This window comes from Barbus barbus (genome assembly GCF_936440315.1).
Source record: "Barbus barbus genome assembly, chromosome: 32".
Taxonomy (NCBI): domain Eukaryota; kingdom Metazoa; phylum Chordata; class Actinopteri; order Cypriniformes; family Cyprinidae; genus Barbus; species Barbus barbus.
In genome coordinates, this window is record NC_136760.1 from 447,207 (window position 1) to 465,814 (window position 18,608).

Here is an 18,608-nt window from a genome sequence, read left to right on the forward strand (position 1 = left end):
ATAATATAGACCCATTTGTTTTTCAAAATGCTTGTCATATGTAAGCTTATGGGGATGCTGTAATAATATAATATAATATAATATAATACAATAATATATTTAAAGTATGGTTTCAACATATATATTTGAACATTTTTTAAAATTAGCACAAATCTACCTACCTACCCTATCTGTCTAATATCCTTAGGAACAATTGTTTGTGTTGTATAATTTTTCTTTCTGTGGGTAGAGTGTGATGTGGATCAATAAGATGTTGAGAGAATCACAGAGACCTGTCGACTCAGACACTAGCTAATACAACTCAGTCTAAAGACCAAAACTCATTTGAGCCGTTTGAAAGGAACGCAGTCAATGCCGAAGCAGACATGCACTGATGTTTTAGGTTTGATGTGCGAAGCAATGTGAAACAGTGTTTATTTAGCCAATGAGTGCTGGGCCCAAACCTGAAGAAACAGAAGACGTGTGAAGACCTCACCATTTGGTAAACGTGTGAAGGTGTGCTCACCTATATAATGCACAAGGAGACAAATGCAGAGACATTAGAAAGGAAGATACAGAAGGGAACAGTCATCAGAAGCAGGACAGAAGACAGCAGAAGACTTGAAACAGTATTTCTCCATTATGAAAGCTCAGTGAGCGAGGTGTTGAGTTAAAACTGATAAAGCCAAAAGCCAAGCGAGGACAAAAGCACATCTACCAGAAACATGCTGGGTGTGGAAATGTACCCTAGTTTGGCCCTGGGCCCCCAGAGACGGAGCGACTGCTGCTACAGAGGTAAGAGACTTCAGATCTGTCACTGCAATCAGCCGAGAACCACAGAAGAGAGCAGAAACCTGCAGGAAGATCGCAGATATTTTACTCTTCAAAATAAAGGCTCCACAAAAAAAACATTGAGGGGGGAATATCCCCAAAGTGATATTATTTCAGTAATATTTTGAATGAGGTTTTTTTGTATTTTCTGTTTTCTTTTTTGATTTGTTAAAATTGTAGTTTTCTTAATGTGTATATAGTTTTTCTTCATTTTTATTGCAGTTTTAGGTTTACTTATTTCAGTACATCAAGTTAAATTATATGAAAATGAGAAATGCTCAAGCAACTAGCTTAAAATAAAATATATGAATTAAATTTCAAATATTTTTTTTTAAGGTTTTAGTTTAAAGAATGTTTCAGTGAACAGTTCTCAAAAGAACCTTTTATCTTATTGTGAAGAACATTTTATGGAACGGAAAGATTCCACGGATGTTAAACGGTCTTCATGGAACTAAAAATGCAAATAAAGAATAAATAAGTATAATAAGTGCGGAGAAGAACAACGTCTCCAATATCTGGTGTTGTATAGAGATGAACAGTGCATAAGAAGACTAGATAAAATGCTCATCAAACCATTGTTAAACGCTTCAGAAACTTCACAAAATGTGGCATCAAGCTCTTAAAAATAAAGCTTTCAAAAGTTTTTTGTTTTTTTTAAGTGATGCAATAGAAGGGTCATTTTGGGTTCAACAAGCTTTCAGAGAACAGTTCTTAAACGAACCGTTTTTCTTAATGCGAAGAACATTTTAATAATCTAAAGAACCACTATAAAGAACTGTAAAGACTCCATGGATGTTAAAGGTTCTCCATGGAAGCATCAATGCCAGTTACGAAGCTTTATTTCCAAGAGTGTAATGCTAACATGCAGATGTGGCCCATCTCTGGCAGATGAAGCTCCAGCACATGTTCTCGCTCCTCGACTGCCGCCCGCCGCAGAGACCGCTGGGACGCCTCAGAACCAGGTCAGAATGGAGCTGGAGAACGCGGCTCTGTGGAAACAGTTCAGCACGGTGGGCACTGAGATGATTGTCACTAAGAAGGGCAGGTGAGCACACGTCTGTATGCATCAGGACATGCCAGTTTGGAGACATTTATCTCCCTGCAGCACAAAAGCAGTCATGAGTAACACAGCTATATTTGTAGCAATAGACTTTGTATGGATCAAAATGATACATTTTTCTTTTATGACAAAAATCAATAGGATATGAAGTAAAGATTATGTTCCGTGAAGATATTTAGTAAATTTCCTACCATAAATTTATCAAAACTTCATTTCTGATTAGTAATATGCATTGCTAAGAACTTCATTTGAACAACTTTAAAGGAGATTTTCTCAATATTTAGATTTTTTTGCTCCCTCAGATTCCAGATTTTCTAATAGATGTATCTCAGACAAATATTGTCCGATCATAACAAACCATACATCAATGGAGAGCTCATTTATTCTGCTTTCTGATGATATATATATATATATATATCTTATGACTGGGTTTGTGCTCCAGGGTCACATGTGATTGCTTTAACTTGTCTCTCTCTTCTCTGCTCCTCAGGAGAATGTTTCCTCAGCTGCGAGTCAAGCTGTCAGGGCTCAACCCGTCTCTGCGCTACATTATTCTCTTAGATATCATTCCTGTGGATTCCTCTCGCTATCGGTTTCAGGACAGCAGCTGGCAGGTGGTCGGCGGAGCGGAGGCTCGTCTGCCAGACCGTGTCTTCATCCACCCGGACTCGCCTGCCACCGGAGAACACTGGCAGAACCGCACCATATCCTTCCACCGCGCCAAACTCACCAACAACACTCTGGACGCACAAGGATATGTGAGTAAAAATATCTGTATTCAAATTTGATGTAAAAGTCTACTATGCTACTATTCACTAACACTGTTTAACAGTGTCAGATGTTAATAGTGTAAAGTATAATTACAATGAAACAGAAGATACAATACTTTAGACACTTTTATAATATATTTTCAAATACAGCAAATATATGTTATATTTTTCAATGGCAAAAAGTATTTAGACTCTTGAATGAATGGCATTGCATGGATAATAAAGTATAAAAACAAACCAAGTTCAGAAGTGCAAACCAATAATAACTTTAGTGTCCAGATAATGTATGTTCACATTTGAGCGGTTAAGCACTGTAAAATGCTTATGGCATAATGACTGTAACTGAGGTTTGTAAGACGATTGCTCAAGAACTCTAAGGGTGATTTGCATCTCTCTTTCTCCTGAAGATCATTCTCCACTCTCTGCATCGATACCAGCCGCGGGTTCATGTGATCGAGGCCCGAGATGTGCTGATGTGGGGCAGAGCCCAGCACTCTTTCAGCTTCCCTGAAACACAGTTTATTACCGTCACTGCCTACCAGAACAGCAAGGTCAAATTAATAGATGAAGAATTTATACATAACAGTGAAACAAGCTAAATATTTTTCTTCATTAGTACAAATAATAAAGTAATTGAATTCCTGAAAAATCTTGCTTAGTGTTTGTTTATTTATTATTTATTATTATTGTTTTATCCTAGATCACCGAACTGAAGATAAACTCAAATCCTTTTGCAAAAGGCTTTCGAGAGAATGGCATGAACTGCAAGAAGTAAGTTAAACACCAGTATTACCTATTAATTAAGTAATAGCAGACTAATAGTATCTCATTTAAACAGAAAATGTTTTAGACACTTGGACTGAGAGCACAATATAATGTTTCTGTTTTCCTCAGACAAAGAGAGGCAAGACTAAAGAGGAAAATTACGTCCGGTCAAGAGGAATCTTTGGATATTGGTGAGGATATTTACTACCTTTACACTGATTCTATTCTCTTCACAAAAGAATGCTTTAGTAAAAACATGCATGGTTTCCCAAATATTGCTGTTCTGCTTATAAAACGCTGTTTTCTCCGTACCCCTCTTTCAGAGTCATGTGACCCATGTGATTCCACGGAGCTCCTCCCACAGTCGGTGGAAATCCCAAGCTCCGCCCTCTCCATGATAAACACCGCCCTCCCGATGACAGACTCAGGTTTCCACACAGAAGTAGCATCGCTCCGAGATCAGACCATCTCGGACCAACCCCTCGCGCTTGGACAGGCGTTCTTGAGCTCTGAGATTCCCTCCTCAATGGAGAGTCAACAGCAGACAGCCTCTGAAAACAATGTAAACAACACAATGATGGATGGGTAAGTGCTATAACCTCACAGCTACACTAACAGCGGTTAATGGGCGTGTTTATTAAAGATAGCCTTATGTTTTGTTACAGGTCTGGACAAATGATGGGCCTCTCCGGATACTCCTCAGCTTTCCCCACTCCTCAGCTCAGCTCCACTTTGCCTCAGTCGTCTTCCATCTATTCCGTGATTTCCTCCACACAGAGCTCTGACCTGGAGCTCCCGCCGTCCTCAACAACATACTCCTCTATGCCTCCATCGGACTATCCTGGTCTGAACACCTCCACGACTATGCCCTCCTCTACAACCTCTCCTCCAAGTTCTTCATACCCTCCCATCTCATCCTACCACGCTCTTCTTCCGACAGACCAATCCCAGGACACCCTAAGCCCTCATACGCCCACAAATCCATCTTTCCAATCCATCCCCCCCTCTTCTTGTCAAGGTTCTGGGTTAACGATTGACCCTGACCCAAATCAAGTGGATGATGGAGGATTAGGCTCATCCAATGCAACGACTCCTGCAGTTCAAAACCCAACCCAAACCGCCTTTCCCTTTCCTCCGGTGCAGTCCTCAAATGACCCCGATCCATCATCCCCTCCGTGTCAGAGTCTATCCTTCCCCCCAGTGCCGCAGTGCAACCCAATTCCCACTCCTTCCGACCCAAACACGACTCCAACTGCATTCCCCTTCCCTCCGGCAGCACAGTCCACTCCTAACTCTATAATGACAGCTTCGAACCCGAACCAGATGCTCTTCTTCCCCCATGTTCAGCAGAACCCTAGCCTCAGCTCACACACTCCAGCGACTGGTTCTTTTCCAGTTTCGCAATCCTCATCCATCCCAACAGTTCCAAACTCAGTTTATCCAACAACTGGATCTTTTTTCTTCCCTTCCACCAATGTTAGCTATCAAGGCCCCATGCAATCAGTTTCCAACGCCCTGCACGCTACCGCAGCATACGCCGTCCCTTCATTCCCTGCACCCAAACACAGCGCTCCTGCTCCTCTCCCAAACCCTGCTCACTCTTCTTACCCACATCCGCTCCAGAGCCTGACTCTGCCTTCATCTAGCTCCATCCACAGTGTCCCTGCCATCCCAAACACAACCCAACTTCAGTCTGCATTTCCCCAGTCATTCCCTAATCCCTCCTTCCCTCACATCCCAGCCCAGATGGCAAACCCCGCTCAAATTCCCTCACAGTCCTTTCCCCCAATCCAAAGCTCTCAGTTACTGTCTCAGTTTAATCCAGCCTCGACCCATCCACAGTGCCCTTCCTCTTCAAATGCTTACCCCGCTGTAGCTCCCTCTGAGATAGGCAGCTTCTCCCAGGTCAATTCTGCTGCCCCCTATCTGCCAGATGTGGTACTGCACCCTTCTTTGCTCCCTTCCCTTGACTCCTCGCTCTCTTCCTCTGCTCCCCCGTCCCTTTATAACCCTTTTCCTTCCTACTCACTCCGTCTTTGCCAGGATCCTCGGTCCTCCCTGCATTTACCACTAAGGCATATTTACAGACAGCCACAGCATGCTCATGCTCAGGGGTCTTACTTTGACCTTGGCTCAAGAGCAGTATTCTGAGAATAAACAGAAAAACAACACGTAAGACAAAGTTTGCAAGGAGACGGTGATGTCTGCATCAATCAACGACTTTGTTCTGAAGATCATGGAAGCACTGCGCATTTTATGACTGCATTGGAGAGACAAACCAAAACACTGTAGTTTAAAATGTAATACATTTTAGTGTTTATGGCAGAAAAAGAAAATCTCTGCTGTTCATGAGATGGTTTGAAGTTATGTTTTTTCCTGATTAATGCTTGATGTAATAGCTGAATACTGATGTAAATTTTACTTATTTCTATTTGTATGCTTAAATGATAAAATAAAGTTTGAATGAGTTTAATTGTACTATTATTATTATTATTCTTTATATTCGTGTGTGTGTGTGTGTGTGTGTGTGTGTGTGTGTGTGTGTGTGTGTGTGTGTATATAATAAATCCACATTGTATAGTGGACCCAAAAAGTATCTGGACACTTCGCCATACTTTAAACGTCATTGCATTAGAAACCAAGTGGCATGTGCAAAATAAAGTTGCTAGACCTTTTCTCTACGTCTGTTCTGTAAGCCTCACTATAAAGATTCTTTAACATTAATACCTTACAACACATTAGTGCTAATTATTCCTGACATGAAATGCCATACATTGGTAAATCTAATTTAGTTGGCCAATTAATTAATGAGGGAAACAGTTAACAGTTTAGTTTGCTTTTCTCTATGCTCTATTCTTTAAACTGTGAGGAACTCATTAAAACTTAAAGTCATTACAGAAAATTACAATATGGCTGATGCACACTAACAGTTATGATAACAAATGAGTGACTTGATAGGTTAAAAAGATTAAGAAATTAAAGAAATGTTGGATGCTGCACATGTGGTGGACGAGGAGATACCCCTCACAATGTAGAGCGCTTTGAGTGCTTAGAAAAAGCAGAAAAGCACTATGTAAATGTAATGAATTATTATTATAAGGCTAAGTATAACTGGGCCACTTTTACCAGTCATCTCAATGACAAAATGTGCCAATGTTTAACTGAATTCACTCCTTATAGAAAGTATTACACGTGCAGATTATGACAGAATATTGAAGTGAGAATTTAAAACAAAAAATGAAAACAAATAAAACTGACATCTGCTTTACCCATACAGTATTTTCACCATCATCACTGTCACTATAATCATGGCATTTGCTCAGGTGTTGAGTGTGTGTGTGTGTGTGTGTGTTAGAAACTGAGGAAAGGCCATTAAAGTCCAGGTGATAATTACCTTAAAGCCCTCCTTCATTTTCCCACCTCCACTCGTTTCTCTTTCCTCCTTTTCCATTTGGTGTTGGACAGAGAGAGGGTTTAAAGTAAGGTTAGGTAAACAGTGCTACACTCAGACACAGGTGCTGAGAGACAAACCATGTAGAAGCACAACATGTTAGAGACGTTGTTTGGAATATTTTAATATATTTTATTTGATTTTCTTTGGTTGACAACCGAGGCGATGTACAGTGCTCAATAATGATTTCTGAAGATCATGTGACACTGAAGACTGGAGTAATGATGCTGAAAATACAGCTGCAGATCACAGAAATAAATTACAGTTTAACACATATTCACATAGAAAACAGCAGTTTTAAACTGTAATAATATTCCACAATATACTGTTTTACTGCGCTTTTGATCTAATAAATGCAGTCTTGGTGAGCAGAAGATACTCCATACATTTAAAAACGTAATTATTCCAAATAATGTGTTACAAAGGCAGTCTTTTTTTTCTTTGGAATAATTTGCACAGTAACATGCATTAAAAAGGGCCAATTTTGAATTCATGTTCATTTTAATCCTAAATCATTGTCAACATCCACTAGAAGGCACTATTGTTCACATCTTTCAAAGGCTAATGCCTCAAATGCAAGGCCATCATTGAAGTTGTGATGTATTAGAGTCTTTCTCTCCATCTGGCGCCTGTGATCTTCTCTCTGAGTCTGCGGCGCAGCTCCAGTCGGAGCAGATCTCGTTCCTTGCGGATTCCCTGGAGCACGGTGCGGTTCTCCTGAGCGCGGCGCACCAGATACGGCAGCGTGTCCTCCACCGAGCCGTACGGCACAGACTTATACACCGAGAAACCGTGCTGCGCTGAGAGGAGAAGAGGACCTGAGGGTGACGGCTGCTCCAGAGAGCCAAGAACATCAACACATTCACAATCGAGCTTCTTACCGAGAGTGAGAGACACGTGGTCACACATGCCCAGCAGCTGACCGAAACACACAGCACCCGCGTCTCTGAGAAGCCCCAGCTCCAGCATGCTGAAACACAGACACAGCACACCATCAACATCACCGAGCTCCACACTGACAGCAGGTGTTAGTCAGTAACGCAGGTGTACCGTGTCGCGGCCCGTCGGACCGATTCTTCATTGTGAGTGGCAACTATTATCATGTAGCGGTCAGGTTTCTCTGAAATGAGCCTCAGCATGAGCTCTAGACATCCGTTATAACTGCAAACAAGAGAAGGCATGTAAAAACTCTGGATTTTCAGCACTCAAAACACTCAAATGCAAGGAAACAAAATAGATTAGCATTAGACTTTAATAAATACATAAACCAAGCAGCAGTTATACACATTTTAATAGATGTTGCAACCAAAAGAGTATATCCAATGAAATATTTTAGAGCTGAAAAAAAAAAACACAAATAAGTTAATAAAATAACTACATTTCTTAAATATAGAAGTTTATAAATATAGAAATATCCAGGTATTTTATTTCCATGGGAATCCTATAATTAAGCCACTTACTATACTACACAACTACTTTTTTTTATTTTTTTAACATATATTTAACATATTGAAGTTGAACCCTATAAACTCATATGAAAATGATTTTTGACAGGAAATGTGAAATAAATCTGTTTGGAAATCTTATTTATTTATTTGTTTGTTTAAATGGAGCAATTGAAAGTGCTTCACACAAAATCTAAAAAAATACTTTATTTTGTTGAGTATCATATTTGATATATCAGGCTTTTATGGCCCATATTGTATTATATAATGAGAATGCGGAGAGCTCATACTCATACACACCTTAATTTTAGAAATATGCAATTTGGTGCAGATTTTATTTATATGGCCAAAAAATAAGATTCAGTTCATTGAGATTTTTATAACAGCAAAACAGACTTGCATAACATCTCAAAAATACTAACAAAAAAAACAATTATGGATAAAGCAAGCAAAGGTTTCAGAGCAAAAAGTAACATGGACCACAAGCTGAAGGTGAATGTTTGTACAATTATACTAAAAGGCCTTTTACTTCATAAAAAAGTATAAACTAATTTAGATTCCATATAAATGTGTGCCTCAAATAAGATACAGCAGGCTTAGGAGTCAAAGCATCACCTGTTATTAGTTTGCTCCCAAGACTCATGGATTGGATCTGTTCGCCCTTCTTTCTGGGCTAGTTTTCTCTCTTTGTCCATGTAAGCGCCTCTGACGAGTTTAACGCCGAGACAGAAACCCTGATCGATGGACGCCTGAATGGCATCAAGCAGTAGATTCCTTGATTCCTGGTGAAGAAACACACAAAGTATATCTATAACGCCATTAGGGATATACAATGTGCTTTTTATACAGCAGAGGGGTTTTATTTTTAAATACTACTATTTAAATGTTTTGTTTGTCAGGATGTTGTAATGTCAGTGAAAGCCTGGCGGTGACCTTCAGGTAGCACTGATACGTGTTCCAGATCCAGGCGCTCTGTTGGTTGAATTTCTTCATCAAGGCCGTGGTGATGAGGGACAGGGCTGGATTCATGTACGTGTACTCCGCATCCACCAGAACTCGTACTTTATTAACACTCGCCTGTGAACACACAGCGTTTCCACTCAGTCCCAGCGCTAAAGGTCTTTCTGTTCATTTGGGTTTAAGGTTTAGTACCTCTCCTATTCTGTCGAGTCTCCGGAGACCCAGCAGTAAGTGTGTGTTCTCACTCTCGGTCAGACCAGGAAACATCACCTCCTACCGGATAAAAAGAACACCATCTAAAGAAACACATACTAAATAACAGCTGATTACAGTAAGCTTGTGACGTTCTACAGAGAAGAAAGGATAATATCGGTACCTCTCCCTCCATGGCTCTCACAAGCACGCTCAGATCATACTGCTCTGTCTTTAGAAGAGAAGTCAGCTTCGCCTGAACAGGAATTCATATAATTACTAATACTGCTAGCAACATCTGTACTTTAAATAGAGAAAAGGACAGAATCATTCTGTCAGTACATATCAAACAAAGAAGCTGAATCTCGTATGAAGTGATGAAACACTCACACACAGCTCAGGGCTGACGAGAGCGGTGATCTTCAGCTGCATCATGGGATTTTTACTCCAGCCTTTGCTGTGAGACATGTGCACACACTCCAGCATGGACACCAGGTTGTCTTCATATTGACGTTCCCTGCGGATATAAAGTGTGCCATGATCAAAGTCACAGTCAGTACTTGACAATGAAATACATTGTTCTTCAACCTATAGATGCAAAAAGATCAAAGGTAACCAAATTCTATATTATAATGCAATATCAAGTTTCATGCAGGTTTTAGAAAAAGAAATAAACAGCATTGCTACAAATTCAGCATTCAAAAAAAGCCTGAGAAATTGATAATGTGGAGCTACATGTCCAGGCTCACTGGGTCCCACGGTGCAGCTCAGCCCCTGGGCTCAGTGGGCCTTGTGGTGCAGCTGCATATCTTGAGCTTCTGAGCTCAGTAAAGCCTTAAGTATGCTTCAGTTTTGACATGAAGGCTTAGTGTACGCTTATGCGTAGCTACTCCTGGCAATTGCCAAACAGAATCAACTCCCATTGAAAAAAAACCAACAACTTTTACTCGGATATATGTCAAAATAAAGAAAAGAATTGCAATTTAATCCTGTGGTGCTGCTCTACTTTACCTAAATGCAGGGTTATGGCCCACGTTTTTTATATTTCCATGACTTTATTGGATTTAAGTGTTTGTCATAAATCAATGATAGTATGTTTTACATGTTTACAAAATAAGCCCTCAAAAGACAAAAATGGGGTCTTACCCGGTGCTCTCTCCCAGGTCCTCTTCAATGGGGACGGCTAGCATGGGGTGGAGCCCCAGAGAGCTCATCTTCTGCATGGAGTCTGCGATCTCATCTTCTGTTTCGCCGGCCACAAACTGAGCGTACACAGACGGACGCACGACCATGCAGAAACATCGCTGGCCCAAAACCTTCCTTGTAATGGTCATCAGCTTCGTTAGCCATGAGATAATCAGACACATGAGTGTAATTAAATATTGTCAAGGGAGCTCCTGTCAGATATCATATAGGACGCTACACACCATGTGACTGTAGAATGTAAAATTTCAAACAAATTATAGTAATGATAGCCTATGTTCTAACCACTTAAACACACTAGGGGATATGTAGTCCCCGGGGCCACAGCTGGTCAGATGGGTGCCCTAAGCAGGATTGTATTGTTGTGCCCCTTCCGTCAATTATTATGGAAGTAAAAAACAAAAAACACCCACTATAGGGGTCAAAATAGAACCTTAATAAAATATAAAAATAGGCTAAATAAATTGTAATTATATTATTGACAAATTTCAATTGTAGCTCTAGACCAGAGGTCTTCAACCCTGCTCCTGGGGGCCCACTCTCCCGGAAAGTTGATTTCCAACTGGCTTCAGCACACCTGCCTGCAGTTTTCAAGCAGTCTTGAGGAGTTTGATTAGGGTTGTCCTAATCTTGACAGGGTTCAAGACCTCTGCTCTAGACAGTTACCTATGGCTCTGATTTTATTAATACAGTCTGATTTTATAGTCTCAAGCATTCAGAAATCATGCAAAAGAAAATAAGAAGTTTTACTACGATAAAACCATGGTTAATTTTTGTAAGGGTTGTGAAATTATAGATGCTGTAGCATTTCTATCACAAAAAGGTGGCCAAAAATGAAAGATTAAGTGCAGCTAACAGAGTATGTCAAACTGTGGTAACTTCATAAGTCAGTAAGTGTGCTTTATTGGTGGTTCACACAAAAATCTAGCCGTTGCCTCACCTTACCACAGTTGTTAACCAGCGCAGGGAACGAGCAAAGCCTGAAGACTCCGAGAGCTCGGATCAGCTCCCAGAAACTCTTCACCTTGAATGCTTGAGGATCCTCAAAGGTCAGAAAGTCAGGTGACGAGGGGTCACAGAGGTCTCGGTCAGGTTTGGCCGGCAGGGACTGAGAGGCAGCCAGGCTCTTGAGCCGCACAGATATAAAGCGACTGAACACCGGCGGCCGCAGGAGAGAACACATCTCCACTGCTCTGACACTTGATGAAGATGCTAAGAAAGGTTTTGTTAAAACCTAAAGTGGTGAACTATTGATCCCTGCACAAAGCTAATCTTAAGAGCTGCAGAAGTGAGCCACTGCAGTAGTATGCTTCAATATTGTGCAATTTCAATTCTCCTTCAACACCACAGCTCATGTGTTGGATATTCATTCATCCACATCAACATATATGGACCGACACGTTTAGGTTTCGAGACAGATCTCTACAGATCAGACATCAGTGACACCTGTAAGCAGATAAACATGGAAAAGAAACAAGATTTTTACTTTAGTGTCCAAATCCATAAATATACCACTGCCAAAAAAAAACTGCGGAGAAAAAAATCTCTGAAGCTGTTAGGAAATTAAAATAAATCCTCTCACCTGTAATTATGCATGACAAGACTGACAAACAGGTTCTGTGCAATGTTTCCAGTGCAAATAAACAGAGGATGAGAGCAAATGAACAGGACAGAGAGAGGGGAGGTTCGTTTTTAGGCCTGTTGGTTAATGACTGACTGCTGTTTGAACTTTGGGACATTCAGGGTGAGGGGCAGACACTTTGTGCCCCCACTTCTCTGAAATATGACAGAGCATAAGTGTTCAGTTTTTAAATGCATGACAAAACAAGTTTAAGATTAATTAAACCAGGGGTGCCCAAACTGTTCCTGGCGATGGACTGTCCTGCAAAGTTTAGCTCCAACTCTAATCAAACAAACCGTGATGTTTGTGTTGTGCGTGTGTTTGATTGGAGTTGGAACTAAACTTTGCAGGACAGTCCATCGCCAGGAACAGTTTGGGCACCCCTGAATTAAACCAAATTTGGAATACTTTTGATTTGGAAATACACTATATACTTAAAAAACACTTTAAAGTCACAGCATAGCTAATTCATAGTGAAAAGAACTATTACAATTTCACGAACAACTGCATTTCTTTTCTTTTGATACACTAAAAAATAAATGCCAAAACTGCAGCAGAAATGATAAGCAAGGGAACAGAGCAGATGTCAGGCTGACCTTGGATCTTGGGAAGAAGACAGATCCTGGTGTTCAGCAGTGATGTGTTGGATAAAAGACTGCGCTAGACTTTGTCCTGAATAACCTATACTAACAAACAAGAGCCAAAGATTAACTCCAAACCCCCTTCGACTTCTTAGTTTCCACCAGAATAAAGTCATTGAGTCTCATCGTGCAATCTGACTTTATGGTTCTTTCACTTTGGTTAGACTAGCACTATATTAATATGATTTTGATACGGTTCCCTTGAAGTACTGTCTGTGAATAATGTTGTACATACATTTATTTCCTTGTTCCATTACTTATTTTGGTTAATGGTCACTATATGTTTAGTCTTCACTGGCTTAAAATGGGTCATCATATGGCTTTACAGCATTAAATGTTTATATAGGTCAAGCACTTGCAGATCAGTGAAGGTCTGTGGGTTTTGTGGGATAGTGTTATACACAGAAAACATGTTTAGTTTGAACACCTGCTTTCAAAAAACTGATTTCTCATTGCTAACTTATTATAATTTAAAGCCTTTTAGCATGAAGCTGCTCAGATACAATGAGCAGACCACGATTACCCTAACCTGGGATCAGATTTGTGTAACGTGTCTAACTTTTTTTGTTTTTTTATTCCGTGGCAGAATGAAGCTTTCATAGAAGTCACATGTATATTGTTTGGCAGATTTCAGTAGGAATTTGAAGACGAAATATTCCCGATTCCACAACTGCTGCCGTATTCACTGACAGAAAGCCACATGGTTTCAAAATACTTGATGAATGGCTACAACTTATTTATTTATGCCTTTATTGGATAGGACAGTAGAGAGCAGACCGTAAAGCATTGGGAAAGGACCTCGAGATGGGATTCGAACTCGGGTCGCCGCGGCGCTGTATTTCTGCTCAATAACCACGAGGCTATCGGCACCGACTGGCTTAGAGATTTTCATCAAAATTTCACTGAAACCGAAACACAAAAATACTCCTGCATTAGACCTGTGCATGAGGAGCAAATGTTTAACACGAGTTTCAAACCTGGAAACAAAAGATTGACAGAAACTGTACTTTCATTTTATCTGAATAATCTTTATTAATTCACCAGATTGTAACACAAATAACTTGATATTTCTTCCAAGCCCACTATATCGTATCCAAAACTGCAACTCCAGAACCGACAGAGTAAGCTCAAACGATAGAAAAACATGCTGTGGAGCCATTTTATGCGTTAAGAATAAAACGGAGCTGTTATGATCTGGTGTTATCTGCTGAAGCGGAGTCTGGAGCCGGTGGAACCTGCAGTCTGGATCTTGAACGAAGCTGCACCGGATCAGTACGAGCTCTGGTTCTGGTTCCGGTATCCTCCTCGCTGGTAGTTCTGTTTCTGCTGGTAACCGCCTTTCTGATCTACAGCAGCGACAGACAACAGGAAGACAAGACATTCAGTTTCAGTCACACGCGAGGCACTGGCTTCATATCAACAGACTGAAGCTGCTTTGAGCTTGTCAAGGAAGGAGGAGAAAGTGAAAAGGCCTTTGGAGAGCAGATGGAGAGCTGCCAGCGCAGAAATGAGTGAACAGGTGAGTTTAGGTGGATGAAGAAGTGACTGAATGATGTTCATAACCACCTCGTTGGTAACCTTGCTTCTGCTGGTAACCTCCCCTCTGGTCTGGAGCTGCATAGTGAGAAGTGTTTAGAGACACAGGCGCACATGCACGTTCACAAAACATTTCACAGCAGCTGCGTCCAGCAAACACGAGCGAGAAGCACACCAGAATACAATCTGAATTTGTGTGGATCAGCACGTATTCTATCATGGTTGTGTGTGAATGATAGTTACCTCTCTGGTAGTTCTTGTTCTGTTGGTAACCGCCTTTCTGATCTGTGCCAGAGAAAGAGAGGTTTGAGTGACGTGGATCAGCTCCATTAAAAACTATTTTACACACACACAATTTAAGAAAACGCATTTATAAATGTATCTCTCTGAGAGTGATCTTTAATCTGGTGTACCTCTGTTGAAGTATCCTCCGTAGACGCCCTGTTTGAGGTCGAAGATGCGCTCGTTGTTCTCCACCAGGCCGCCCAGTTTCTCGGCCAGCTGCAGGGCCATGTTCTGCAGGGATGTGGGCTCCGTTCTGTGCATCACCACCGTCTGCGTCGGCTGGTCCAGAGACGCCTGAGCAAGAGACAGGCCACACACACAAACACATGAGGGAACCGGTGGGGACGGAAACATAAAAACTGATCGAGATAAAACCTCTTTTACCATGAGCTCTTCATTGATGATCATCTTGCTGATAATGCTGTGCACTGTGGGTAAATCCAGCTCGAACATCTCTGACAGAGTCTCCATACTGAAGAGGAGACGGAAAGAAAGATGAAGAGCAGCGAGACACTGGGGTCCATTTCAGACATTCAGAAGGAAAGGATTATTATCATATTTAGTCAACCTTGTCCTGTTTTTGTTTGGTCAAGTTTTAATCAACCAAGGCCTGGTTTCACAGACAGGGCTTAGACTAAACCAGGATTAGGTCATAGATCAATTAGGACATTTAAGTTCAAGTTCATTTTATTAGTATAGCACATTTATAACAGCGACTTGGCTGACCAAAGTGCTTTACAGGAGAGAAAATTATAAAAACATACACAGAAAACAAGCCAGATAAAAAGATTTTGAAATTACAGTAAAACAGCAATCAATACACCAAGGAAAACAAGCAGGTTTTTAGCAGGGATTTAAAAACAGACCGAGAAGGGCCCATTCTAATCTCTAAAGGCAGGGTTTCCCAAAGTCGTGGCCCTGCCACCGCAAACACACGCTCCCCTCTACGCTTAACCCTAACATGTGGAACTACCAACAAAGCCTGGTCGCAAGATCTTACGCTTCTAGATGGAGTGTATAAATAATTAAGTAATTTTCCTAAATATGCCTTAGAAAAAAAACCATTACTGGAGTCCCTCTTGAGACAAAACAAAGGCACTGATATACACTAGTCAACATTTGAAGAGGATCAAAACCTTTCAAAGCTGTAGTAAAACCTAAAACCAACATGCGTTCTTGTCTTTTTTGATCCACTTTGAATGTTGACTACTGTATTTTAAGATCAACCAGTGCAAGTTTGAAACAGCTCCTGATTTATGCCTAGTTTGTGAAACCGGGGGGAAATGTCTGAGCATTTTAGTCAGTGAAAACTTGTTTAAACTGATCATTTTTTTGGCGCTTCTCAAAATTATAATAATAATGATTGTTGTTATCTGAGAAAAGTATATATATTCTTATATTTCAGGTATTGCACTGATTTGTGGATTTGAACTCTTGATATCTGGCAACCGCACACTTGAACACTCGTGTAGTAGATGTTGATATAGTCAGTTATCATTTATTGACCTTACTGTCATCTTGTTTTAGTCATGGGGAAAAATCTCCTCTAAACGAACATTTACACTAGATTACAGATCACTTTGGGTCATAAGATGCAGAACATTACAGATGATTAAAAAAAACAGTGTCATTCTGGGAAATAGAGCGTAGTCAAATGTAAAGGCTAGGAAGCGTGGCGCACCTGATGGAGTCGTACACGCTGCTGTAGGTGAACAGGTACGTGCGCAGAGACTCCTCCTGGATCTTCCTGAGGATCAGAACACAGCACAGGTCAGCGGAATTAAAACACAAACGCTAAAATCTTCTGCCAGACGCTGGAGTCTCCACCTGACGAGCATTTCCTGCACGCGCTGGGCTTCTGGGAACAGATCCCACACTTTGCTGTTCATCTTCTCGTTGATGATGAAGCAGTGGCAGGTCCTCCAGTCTCCCATCTTCATGGCCTTGCTGGCGGCCACCACGTGCTCCCTCATGCTCTCCGGAGGACCTGAGGAGCACACCATCACAGATTAATCCATAGAAGACCGCCATCTCCATTCAAACACCCATTCATATTATCACAGAAATACTGGGATCAAAGTTTATAGTTCGGATATAAACACTGATGTCTATGGTAGTGATAAAAAAAAGAGCATGTCATCTTTTGAAAGTAACCGCTTCAAATAATGTTTGTCGATTGCATCGTTTCACCACTAGGTGGCGACAAGTGACTTAAAAAATGTATTTGTCATTGAATCATTCATTCATTCAAGAGATTTGTTCAAAACCGCAAGTAATGAAAAATAAGTATTTATGAGCGAGTCATTGAATCATTCATTCAACCCACTTTTCATAATTTCAATATAAAAAATTGGTGTATTAAGTATATTTTATTTTAAATACATATTAAAATGTTTCATAATTGTGACCACAAAACCAGTCAATTTTTTTTATTGTTTTGAAAATAATCTTTCCATTGGTGTATGGTTTGATAAGACAGGACAATATTTGTCTGAGATACAACTATTTGAAAATCTGGAATCTGAGGGAGCAAAAAAATCTAAATATTGAGAAAATCTCCTTTAAAGTTGTTCAAATGAAGTTCTTAGCAATGCATATTACTAATCAAAAATGAAGTTTTGATACAATAGGAAATCTACAAAATATCTTCATGGAACATGATCTTAATATCCTAATGATTTTTGTCATAAAAGAGAAATGTATAATTTTGATCCATACAATGCATTGTTGGCTATTTCTACAAATATACCTGTGTTACTCATGACTGCTTTTGTGCTGCAGGGTCACAATTCATTCAAACTAATTAAACACTTTTAAACAGGCTGCAGCAATAATATTTAGTGCCATTATTTTGTTTAGTTCAGAATCATGGGAGAATAATCTCTATGGCCGCGTACACACTAGAAGTTTCAGGAGTGAGTCCCATAAAGGATCGTTCCATGTGTGTACAGAACAGCATTCATATATGAATAAAAGTTTAGCCATTTGTTATGTGCCATTTTTTGACTAAAGACGCGTTTTGTCTGTCGATTTTAACTAAACTACCGCTGATAGACATGCAGCGTTGTGTTTCTGCTTGGGAGGCTGCTTTAGAGAGCGCTGTCTTGCAATGCTGCCATGTCCTCACATTTAGAAGTGCTTTCAGGCATGTTGTTTGGTCTTAGCTCATAAAGATATGAAGTTAATAAAGTGGTCTGTCACGGATATGAGATATATGATTTTTTTTTGTGTTATAAAACAAAGCATTTGGGTGTTTTAGTGTTTTTTTTTCTATGAAGATCTGGCAACACTATGACTTTACCGCACGGCTCATGAGCGCAGCTAGCCTTGTGCTAAGTTAAGACTTCTTTCACTGTTTTCTTGCATCTCACATACAGACGAATACACTGATGGACGTTCAAATACATCAACAACTAGTTGTTCAGTTCTGTGTACACTGCGCAGAATTTCTCTAAACGCGCTAAATGCGGTTGTCACTCCCGTATTTTAGTGAATTATGTGTGTACAGAACGCGATTAAGGAGTAAAAGGTGAACTGACAACCGAATTTAACTGCAGTGTGTACATGGCCCATGATTCACAGATTGATTAGAAGCTGGCTCTCTCTCTCACCCAGCAGCGGCTGTCTCTCGCCCACTCTCAGCTGATGGTGGAACTGTTTGCTGATCATGCGGCGGCGAGCGTCGAACTCGTGAGCTGCCATGTAAGGGATCTCCAGCAGCATGGCCGACACCAGATACACACACTCCAGCAGCTCCAGGTTAATGTGCATGTGGAACGGCACCTAAACACAACACACACATTTACTCAAGCCACTCCAAACCTGTACAATTTAATTTCTTCTGTTGAACAAAAAAAGATGATATTTTG

The 18,608-nt window shown here is 40.5% G+C and overlaps 3 protein-coding genes across 4 annotated transcripts in view; 1 reads left to right on the top strand and 2 right to left on the bottom strand.

The window, feature by feature from the left end:
- Window positions 1-704: 704 nt before the first annotated feature.
- On the top strand, window positions 705-5,556 carry LOC306852289 (T-box transcription factor TBX6-like; the record flags this gene model as incomplete). Its single annotated transcript, XM_079389003.1, has 8 exons — window positions 705-774; window positions 1,612-1,855; window positions 2,361-2,628; window positions 3,048-3,191; window positions 3,341-3,411; window positions 3,535-3,596; window positions 3,729-3,990; window positions 4,071-5,556. The coding sequence occupies 8 exons, from the start codon at window positions 705-707 to the stop codon at window positions 5,554-5,556; spliced, it is 2,607 nt and encodes an 868-aa protein (XP_079245129.1).
- A 1,405-nt stretch (window positions 5,557-6,961) lies between these two features.
- Window positions 6,962-12,305, bottom strand: LOC306852472 (hydroxyproline dehydrogenase-like). 2 transcript variants are annotated; one of them, XM_079389336.1, is made up of 11 exons: window positions 12,239-12,305; window positions 11,597-12,102; window positions 10,600-10,790; window positions 9,844-9,970; window positions 9,638-9,709; window positions 9,454-9,534; window positions 9,235-9,378; window positions 8,917-9,083; window positions 7,907-8,017; window positions 7,738-7,826; window positions 6,962-7,656 (listed from the first exon to the last, which is right to left on the bottom strand). In XM_079389336.1, exons 2-11 carry the CDS (start codon window positions 11,837-11,839, stop codon window positions 7,460-7,462), a joined length of 1,422 nt encoding a protein of 473 aa, XP_079245462.1. In that variant the 5' UTR covers window positions 11,840-12,102; window positions 12,239-12,305; the 3' UTR covers window positions 6,962-7,459. The 2 variants fall into 2 exon arrangements, 1 of the variants encoding a protein (XP_079245462.1); XR_013782592.1 differs by lacking the exon at window positions 12,239-12,305 and having other exon boundaries at window positions 6,967-7,095; window positions 7,406-7,656.
- Window positions 12,306-13,925: 1,620 nt separating this feature from the next.
- The window catches only part of LOC306852150 (eukaryotic translation initiation factor 3 subunit C), a 14,768-nt gene continuing 10,085 nt past the window's right edge, over window positions 13,926-18,608 (bottom strand). The window contains exons 16-23 of the mRNA XM_079388814.1: window positions 18,351-18,522; window positions 16,567-16,726; window positions 16,421-16,486; window positions 15,124-15,211; window positions 14,868-15,033; window positions 14,698-14,739; window positions 14,485-14,532; window positions 13,926-14,264 (exon numbers count right to left, since the gene is read on the bottom strand). Of these exons, the coding sequence (XP_079244940.1) occupies window positions 14,188-14,264; window positions 14,485-14,532; window positions 14,698-14,739; window positions 14,868-15,033; window positions 15,124-15,211; window positions 16,421-16,486; window positions 16,567-16,726; window positions 18,351-18,522 (819 nt within the window). The 3' untranslated portion in view covers window positions 13,926-14,187. The remainder of the gene's footprint in view (window positions 14,265-14,484; window positions 14,533-14,697; window positions 14,740-14,867; window positions 15,034-15,123; window positions 15,212-16,420; window positions 16,487-16,566; window positions 16,727-18,350; window positions 18,523-18,608) is intronic.